Source organism: Otolemur garnettii, unplaced genomic scaffold (assembly GCF_000181295.1).
Source record: "Otolemur garnettii isolate 467f Iridium unplaced genomic scaffold, OtoGar3 scaffold00017, whole genome shotgun sequence".
Lineage (NCBI taxonomy): Eukaryota > Metazoa > Chordata > Mammalia > Primates > Galagidae > Otolemur > Otolemur garnettii.
Genome location: NW_003852412.1, coordinates 5,584,031 through 5,593,896, shown reverse-complemented (window position 1 = coordinate 5,593,896; position 9,866 = coordinate 5,584,031). Strand labels below are relative to the sequence as shown.

General features: G+C 43.8%; 2 protein-coding genes across 2 annotated transcripts in view; both read right to left on the bottom strand.

The window, feature by feature from the left end:
- The window catches only part of MARVELD2 (MARVEL domain containing 2), a 32,103-nt gene extending 30,610 nt beyond the window's left edge, over positions 1–1,493 (bottom strand). The window contains exon 1 of the mRNA XM_003785888.3: positions 1,457–1,493. The gene's annotated coding sequence lies outside the window, so the exon portion shown is untranslated. The remainder of the gene's footprint in view (positions 1–1,456) is intronic.
- Positions 1,494–1,914: 421 nt separating this feature from the next.
- The window catches only part of RAD17 (RAD17 checkpoint clamp loader component), a 47,485-nt gene continuing 39,533 nt past the window's right edge, over positions 1,915–9,866 (bottom strand). Inside the window, exons 16-17 of the mRNA XM_012802740.2 lie at positions 7,336–7,393; positions 1,915–2,534 (exon numbers count right to left, since the gene is read on the bottom strand). Coding sequence (XP_012658194.1) covers positions 2,273–2,534; positions 7,336–7,393 — 320 coding nt within the window. The 3' untranslated portion in view covers positions 1,915–2,272. The remainder of the gene's footprint in view (positions 2,535–7,335; positions 7,394–9,866) is intronic.

Below are 9,866 nucleotides of genomic sequence, written 5' to 3'. Positions count from 1 at the left end.
GCTTTTTTTTTTTTTTTTTTGGTTGTAGTTGTCATTGTTGTTTGGCAGGCCCAGTATGGATTCAAACCTACCAGCTCTAGTGAACAGGGCTGGTGCCTTAGCTGCTTGAGCTACAGGTGCCAAGCCGAGGGTACAGATTTTTAGGTGTCTAAAGTTTTAAGTTTGAGAAATGCATAGTACTAACATAGCTTCTGAAATGCATTCGTAAGAAATGTAGAAACAAAACCACTACAAATAATTTTAGCAAGTTTTATGTACTCTCTCTCAGTATCTATGACATATATGCATTTACAAGATACTATACTGCCCCTTTTAACTCACTGGTAAAGGCGTGATTTACTGTAAGTAAGTCATCCTCACAAGTGAAAAGTGGCTTATTTGAATGAGACCACTTCATCAATCCTTAACTTAAAAGTAAGACATTTGAAGAACTGTGGAATAACAAAATACGTGATTTTAGAAAGGAATGGTCAGCTGTTTTTTAGCACATCTAAAATATCTAGACTTTCAAGGTGTCACTGAGAGTCCACTAAGGTCCACACGCAGAGGCAAAGTGGGTTTCATTCAAGGCCTGGAGCCTGATTCCATCCTGGTGGAACACTTATCTTGGAAAGCCACAGCGGTGGCAGAAATGGTTCCTCCCAGCAAAGGGTCACAGGATCTTTCCTGGTCACCTTTACACAAACAGAATCTCTGCTTTAGCTACTTTTAAAGTTTTGGTGGACCCAAGAAAGGTGTAGACTGGAGATACTCCTAGGCTTCCGAGGGGTCGGGAAAGTCACTGTGGATCCCCTCCCCTCCGCGCCCCAGTAGTAAGATAGGATTTGTCAGATAGAATGGAATATAAGGAAGGAAAGGCACCAGAGCCTCTGGCAGAGCGGGGAGTCCCAAGTGGGAACTACCCCATCACTGTGGATCTTAACTAACCCACGCCTGCCAGGGGGCACAGAGCATCTTTTGGAGGGGGGAGGTTCTCCCCTGCGCCAGCCTCTGAGCGCCCAGTCGCACAACTCTCTCATGCTGTCCCTTACTCTGCCCACTCCGGGTGAGCGTTCCTTCTGACCGAAACTCCACTCCGTCTTCAGAGATTCCGCCCCAAAGTGACCGGAACTAAGCCGTAGGGGACTTCCCAGGTGGGGAGAACCTGGATGGGAGCGCGGGTGAGGCCACGTCCTGCGCCCGGAAGAACTGGAGGCCTGACTGCACCTGTGTCCGCTGAATGGAAACTTCGGGACCAAGGCCCTCCCGGCACCCACACCCCCGCCTCCGCTAACCTGCGCGGCTCCGGCCTCGGCCCCGGCTCCCGGCGGGGCTGGGCAGCGAGCGCCTGCCCGACCGGTGAGATCCGAGGGGCCGAGGGGGTCCCCAACTCCGCCCTGCACACCTGTGCCAGGGGCCGCCGGACCCTCAGCGTCCGCGATCCGTCCCGAGGCCCCACCCCTGCGGCCCCACTCACCTGCGCGGCCGCCGGGAAGAGCGCGCACGCCGCCCGGGGCTGGAAACCGGGATCGGGCAACCGGGGCGGGGCCGGGGCGGGCCGAGCCAAGCTTTGCCCCGCCCGGCTTTGTCAGGCTCGGCCCCTGCTCCTGCTCCCGGCCAGGGCAGCTCGGTGCCCCCCCAACAGGCACCTTGCAGCAATGGTTACACTCTGGGATCTTTTGGCAAGGCGCATCCTCTTCCTTACCTATGTTCTGAAAAGTCTGGCACTGGAGGAGGGGGATCTGTGTGCTATGCCTAACTACAAGGGCAAACTAGCGCATGCTCGGCAATGGTAAAAGGCAGGAGAAACAGAATGAAATTCAATATTTTAATTTTCATATAAATTATGTAAATACTTTTCAGAAAGTATCTAAGATATTCCACTGTACAACACATAAAAATGATATCTGAGAATCTAGAGACAAAAACTGTAAATAAGGCACAAAGTTTATTTACACTCATAATTGCATCTTAAACGGTTTTATAATTCATATTTACAACCCCCTTCCCCAATAAAGATTTTGGATTCTGGATTAGTCCTTCACATTTTCTGGTATTTGGTATAATGTTCAAACACACTTCATATACTCTGACCTCTCCTTAAACCAGTCACAAAATAAATAAATACTATAGATTACTTGAAGGCTTGCTTGATCATCTATTTACTTCAAGATGAAATATTAAGAGTGAAGAGTGAACACGCTGTAACTCAGATAAGTACATTAACTCTGTTCAAGTACCACTGAATAAAACTAAATTGAATCTTGAAGTAGCAAACCGCCTAACAGGCTAGTTATGTCCCATCACTCTCATAGTCCTCTATTATTATGTCTTCTTCCTCTATGTCTCCTTGGGATGAGAAGGGCTGAGGCTGGCTGGCAGGCAGTTCGCTCCCACTGTTCTGACTCAAAGGAAGACAGCAGGTTTCAGATTCAGAGGTTTGAGTGGGTTCACCCCGAGCCTCCTCTGCACCTTGTCCTCCATCAAGTCCTTCGTCTCCACTGTCAGTTTCTATCGTTCCATGTTCCCTGTCGGTCAATGCTTCCATTTTCAATCTGTAAGATGCACGGTACAGACATTAGTAACAATCAGAGGAGGGAATCCCTTTAAACTGCCATAAATGTGATGATTATGAAGCTGTCTTCTCTAGTTTTCATTTACCTTCATTGTGCTATTTAGCCAGTCCCTTTAATTTAACTATATGTAAACAAAACTACAAGGTAAATGATAAATTCTGAATACATTCTTACAATGTACAATACAAAAGGATTAATCAATATCTTCAGTAAAGGATTTGTCAAATTAAAAAGAAAAATTAAATTTTCTTTAAAATGGGAGGCTGTGCCCAGTGGCTCATGTCTGTAATCCTAGAACTCTGAGAAGCTGAGGCAGGTGGATTGCCTGAGCTCACAGGTTCGAGACCAACCCGAGCAAGTTCGAGACCCTGTCTCTACTAAAAATAGCTGGGAGTTGTGGTGGGTGCCTGTAGTCCTGGCTACTTGGGAGGCTGACACAAGAGGGTTGCTTGAACCCTAGAGTTTGAAGTTGCTGTGAGCTATGGCGTCACAGCACTCTACCAAGGATGACAAAGTGAAACTGTCTCAAAAAAAAAAAAAAAAAAAAGAAAAGAAAAATGGGCACAAAACAAGGACTTATTAGGCTCAGCACCTGTAGTTCAGCAGCTAAGACACTGGCCACATACACCAAGGGTGGCAGGTTCAAACCCAGCCTGGGCCAGCTAAACAGTGACAACTGCAACAACAATAACAACAAAAATAGCTAGGCATTGTGGCGGGTGCCTGTAGTTCCAGCTACTTGGGAGGCTGAGGCAAGAGCATCTCTTAAGCCCAAGAGTTTGAGGTTCCTGTGAGCTGTGACACCATGGCACTCTACCAAGGGCAACATAGTGAGACTGTCTCAAAAAAAGGAAATTAAAATAATGAACTACTACTGTCCCTTTTCAACCTGGCAAAAATACTTTTGAAACTCAACGACAGCAAGGGTTAAAAGAAAAGAACATACTGATATATTCTAACTGGATATAAAATTGGTAAAATATTCTTCCAAGTAATTTGGTAATAAAGAGGAAAAGCCTCAAAAAGATGTATGCCGATTGATCCCACAATTTCTTTTCTAGTAATTTATCTAAAGTAAATAGTATTTCACGTGCTAGAAGGCTGGAATAGTAAAAGCTGAAAAGAAGCTAAATGTACAAAATAAAGTGTAGGCTGAATTATAGTAAACTGTGTATCTATTAAATAAAAGTTAAAATTAATATTTGGTAATCATTAAATATTATCAACATGAATCAAAGATCCTGTTAAATATGGCCAGACACAGTGGCTCATGCCAATAATCCTAGCACTTTGGGAAGGTAAGGTGGAAGCATTGCTTGAGGTCCCAAGTTTAATATCTGAGCTTCTTTTTATTTTTTTTTTGAGACAGAGCCTCAAGCTGTCCCCCTGGGTAGAGTGCCGTGGCTTTACAGCTCACAGCAACCTCCAACTCCTGGGCTCAAGCGAGTCTCTTGCCTCCACCTCCCAAGTAGCTGGGACCACAGGCGCCCGCCACAACGCCCGGCTATTTTTTGGTTGCAGCCGTCATTGTTGTTTTGGCGGGTCCGGGCTGGGGATTCGAACCTGCCACCTTAGGTGTACATGGCTGGCACCCTAGCCGGTTGAGCTATAGGCGCCGAGCCAATATCTGAGCTTCTTAATAAAACCCTGTTCCTGGCTCAGCGCCTATAGCTCAACCGGCTAAGGCGCCAGCCATGTACACCTAAGGTGGCGGGTTCGAATCCCCAGCCCGGACCCGCCAAAACAACAATGACGGCTGCAACCAAAAAATAGCCGGGCGTTGTGGCGGGCGCCTGTGGTCCCAGCTACTTGGGAGGCGGAGGCAGGAGACTCGCTTGAGCCCAGGAGTTGGAGGTTGCTGTGAGCTGTAAAGCCACGGCACTCTACCCAGGGGGACAGCTTGAGGCTCCGTCTCAAAAAAAAAAAAAAAACAAAAAAACAAAAAAACCCTGTTCCTTTCCATAAATAAATAAATAAATAGCCAGGGTATGGTGCTATGAGTCTGTAGTCTCCATTACCAGGAGGCTAAGGCAGGAGCATCATTTGAGCCCATGGATTTGAGGTTGCAGTGACCTATGATGATACCACTGCACTCCATCTTGGGCAACAGAGTGAGACTCTGTCTCAAATAAACAAAAAATATCATGTCAAGTATGCCAAACAGTCAACATTAATGAAAGATAACAGTCATTGTAACATACAGCACTGACAAATGCGCCCTCCCAAGTCAGGTCACAAAGCTGACCCAATAGTAAGATAGTGAAGACCTTCATTCATTTAATTATGTCTTAGGAGAAAAAAGACAAGATAATTGTCCTTCCTTTATTTTGATGTAATAATCTTGGAAGGGAAAGGAGCCAGCAAAGATGGCTAGTCTTGCTTTGATTCAGAGACTTGCAAGGGGAAAAGAAAAAGTTTATAAAAGGTTAAGGATCATAGATGCTGCTTCATGGGCCATTTGTCTTTCTGTAATAAAACAGACAGACCCCACATAACCAAGTCATAATTCAGAAGAAACTACTAATACTACAAAAGCCTTATTGAATCTATGAGGATAGAAGAGGGAAAAGGCCACAAGAGTTTTCCATTTGGGACTGGTAACAGGAGAAAAGGTAGGAGGAGTAATAATAGGTGCCATCTCTAAAAATAGCCGGGCAGCTATAGCTATAGTCCCAGCTACTTGGGAGTCTAAGACAAGAGAATAGTTTGAGCCAAAGAGCCTGAGGTTGCTGTGAGCTATGACACCACAGCACTCTGAGGGTGACAAAGTGAGACTCTGTCTCAAAAATAAATAAATAAATATATAAACAAACAAAACCTCTTAAAAATGGGCCAGGAGTGGTAGCCCAGGCCTATATCCTAGCACTCTGGGAGGCCAACACAGGTGGACTGCTTGAGCATAGAATTTTGAGAGCAGCCTGAGTAAGAGCGAGACCCCATCTCTACTCAAAATAAAAAACTAGCTGGGCATTGTGGCAGATGCCTATAGTCCCAGCTGCCAGGAGGCTGAGGCAAGAGGATTGCTCAAGCCCAGGAGTTTGAGGTTGCTGAGTTATGATGCCACAACACTCTACTCACGGCAACAAGAGGTCAAAACAGGTCAAAAACAAAAACAGAAAAACTAAGTTTTTTTTGAGTGCTTAATTCAATCTCATAAACAAGCTGAGTTAAATTGAAGTATAAGCTTTTCGTTAGTCACTGATACTGACAATTGGCCCAGAAATTATTTTTCAATAAAATGAGCAGTATAAACAAAGATATCTCTATTTTTTTGTCTGAATTTTCTAAAATAAGGAAGTAGGAAGAACACTGCTACTTTTTTTTTTTCATTGTTCTGATAATTTTAAACTCCAGGGCATCTCTATGGAAAGGTCAGCTCTTTATGCACTTACTGATAAAATACTATTCAAGTGTGAGACAGTGCTCAAGACAGTGACTGAACACGTGCACAGTGAGGAGAAATAAAAAGGCAGTTTCCCTATTTCCTTTCCCCAGGAAGGTTTACGCTGCATAAAGGTATGAGGCTCATTTTGGTGACAAATGCTTTCATACAAAGAATTTTGAATTCTTCCATCTCCAACTCCCCCCAAAAGTTTTAGGCTCTGACCTGATGATGAACAAGGAAATCAAAATAGGGTGATACTACTGTCACATGAACTCAAACTGTAGTTACCATCTTAACATCCATTTATCAAAGCAGTGGATTGGATTTTCTCCCTTAGAAAGTTTTCAACCAACACTGCTACTTTGTGAAGCAGTTGCTGGTCACTGCAGGTCTTCAAGCATAGGCTAACAATACCTCTTATTAGGAAAGGAGAACAGGTGTCCCTGGATATGCAAGATTTGTTGAACTACAGCAGTAGTTCTCAACCTTCCTAATGCTGCGGCCCTTTAATAGTTCCTTATGTTGTGGTGACCCCTAAACATAAAATTATTTTCGTTACTACTTTATAACTATAATTTTGCTACTGTTATGAATCGTAATGTAAATATCTGATATGCAGGATATATTTAAGCGACCCCTGTGAAACGGTTGTTCAACCCCCAAAGGGGTCGCAACCCATAGGTTGGGAACTGCTGAACTAGAGGATTTTAAAGATTCCTTGGCCTTTGTGATTCTATTTAGTCTGGCACATTCCATTGGGAATAAGTGAAAATATGCTAGTGTATGTCATAAAATGAAGTGTCTATAATACAATTATAGATCTTCCATAGTTGGCTACCTCCTTAAATTGACCAGATATACACCACATATACGTTATCAGAACTGTAGGCGAGTTCTTTATGTTGACCACCTCTGGATATTGACCAGTTTGTTATAGTCCCCTGGTTGGTCAACTTACAGACGTTCTACTGTATATGATTTTTTTTTTTTTTGAGACAGAGTCTCACTATGTCACCTTCAGTAGAGTGTCATGGTATCACAGCTCACAGCAACCTCAAACACTTGGGCTTAAGTGGTTCTCTTGCCTCAGCCTTCCAAGTAGCTGGGACCACAGGTGCCTGCCACAACGCCCGGCTATTTTTTGTTGCAGTTGTCATTGTTGCTTTAGCTGGCCGGGGCCGGGTTCGAACCCACCAGCCTCACTGTATGTGGCTGGCATCGTAATCACCGTGCTACGGGTTCAGAGCCCATACCTGATTTTTAATGTACCGAACTAATCACTAGGTACAATATTTTATCTCCTGGATTTTACAAATAACATTTATGGATTTATATTGAACATATTCAGTGGACATTTCATTAACAGCTCTTTGGAAATTTGTATGATCAGCTTACCTTCCAAAGTGTCGCTTCAAAGGAAGTCTGCCAATATCTTGAATAAAAGAAATCTGAGCTGAAAATAGATTCAAAAAAAGTTTTAAACAATTTTCCAAAGAAGACATACGAATAATCAGTAAGCACATGAAAAGATGATGAAATCATTAATCTTTAAGGAAATGCAAATCCAAGTTACAGTGAGATAGACACTTCACACCTATTAGGATGACTATTAACAAACTGAAAACAAGTGTGGGCAAAGATGTGGCAATACTGGAATCTTTTGCATTGCTGATGGGAAGATAAAACACTGTAGCCACTGTGTAAAACACTATGGGTGGGTCTTCAAAAACTTAAAAGTAGAATTACTAGCTGGGAGTAGTAGCTCACACCTGCATTCCCAGCTACTTGGGAGGCAGAAGCTGGAGGATCGCTTGAGCCCAGGAGTTTGTGACCAGCCTGGGAAACATAGTGAGATCCTCATCTCAAAAGAAAAAGAAAATTGGCTCGGCTCCTATAGCTCAACCGGCTAAGGCGCCAGCCATGTACACCTAAGGTGGCGGGTTCGAATCCCCAGCCCGGACCCGCCAAACAACAATGACGGCTGCAACCAAAAAACAGCCGGGCGTTGTGGCGAGCGCCTGTGGTCCCAGCTACTTGGGAGGCGGAGGCAGGAGACTCGCTTGAGCCCAGGAGTTGGAGGTTGCTGTGAGCTGTAATGCCACGGCACTTTACCCAGGGGGACAGCTTGAGGCTCTGTCTCAAAAAAAAAAAAAAAAAGAAAAGAAAAAAAAGAAAACGAAAATTATTACATGTTCCAACAATTACACTTCTGGGTATATACTCAAAATAATTGAAAGCAGGGTCTCAAAGAGATACTTGTATATCCATGTTCATAAAAGCACTATTCACAATAGTGAAAAGATAGAACCAATCTAAGTGTCAATCAGAGATGAATGGAGGCTCAGCACCAGTGGTTATAACACCAGCCACATGCACCGAGGCTGACGGGTTTGAACCTGGCCTAAGCCTGCTGAACAACAGTGACAACTGCAACAAAAAAATGGCCGGGTGTTGTGACGGGAGCCTATGGTCCCAGCTGTATGGGAGGCTGAGGCAAGAGAATCACTTGAGCTTGAGGTTGCTGTGAACAGTGACGCTACGGCACTCTACCGAGGGCGACATTGAGACTCAGTCTCAAAAAAAAAAAAAAAAAAGAGAGAGAGAGATGAATGGATAACCAAAGTTTGGTTATCTATATAATGAAATTTTATTCAGCTTTAAAAAGGAAGGTAATTCTGACACATGCTATAACACAGATGAAACTTGATGATGTTATGTGAAGTGAAATAAACCAGTCACAAAAAGACAAATATTGTATGATTCTATCTGGATGAAGTACCTAGAATAGTCAAATTCGTCAAGACAGAAAGTAGAACAGTGGTTGCCAGGGTCCCGGAGTAGGGGGAAGTGAGGAGTTAATGTTTAATGGTTACAGAGCTCCATTTTTACATTATGAAAAAGTTCTGAAAAGTGGTTGCAGAACAAGATAAATTATTTAGGCTGGGTGCAGTGGCTCAAGCCTGTAATCCTAGCACTCTGGGAGGCTGAGGCAGATGGACAGCTTGAGCTCAAGAGTTCAAGACTAGCTTGAGCAAAAGCGAGACCCCATCTCTACTAAAAACAGAAAAACTGAGGCAAGAGGATCGCTCGAGCCCAAGAGCTGGAGGTTGCTCTGATGCCATGGGACTCTACCAGGGTGACAGCTTTAGACTGTGTCTCAAAAAAAAAAAAAAAAAAGATAAATATATTTACAACTAACTGCACTGTAGACTTAAAAATGGTTAAGATGGCAAGTTTTATGTTATGTGTAGTTTACCACAAAAAGAAAAAGAGTGACAAGTTGATTTAAAGGATGACAACATAAGATTCTGGATACCCACTCCCTCATGAGAAAATCAAAATTGGTGAAAACTATAAAAAAAAAACAACCATTTAAAGGTCTCTGGAAATTGTCCTAAGGGCATACTGCAAATAAGGAAATATTTTCAAGAATATCTAACAGAGAGCACCTAAGACATTTGAGTCACAGTCTCTTCCTCCCTCCCTTCCCCACTCCTAGCTCAGCTTGATGGAAACTTCATTCCAGGTGGGTGCAACCAAGAACAAAGGGCTCCCTCCCACATGAGTGTGGCAGAATGTTCCTAGGCTCCCTTTCTCCACCAAGCACACCTCCCACCTCATAGGACAAAGGGTCTATCCCAGGGGCACTGTAGTCTCTTCCAAGTGCAATCTCCCTTGCCCTGACCTGTCAGGACAGCAGAGGGTACACAACATGAAAAGCAAGCTAAAATGACCAGAGGCTACCTCCACAGCTGGGTGCCCACCCAGAGTAGTGGCACAGAGATTTTGCACAGGGAGAGGCAGTCCATAGGAAAAGAAAGCGTGGAAGGTTTACCCAAAGGAAATGACTTTATTTGAAACAGTGTGGAGAAGTTCAAGCCAAAGAGCACCCCTGAAACAAGCTCCTTTTTTTTTTTTTTTTTTTT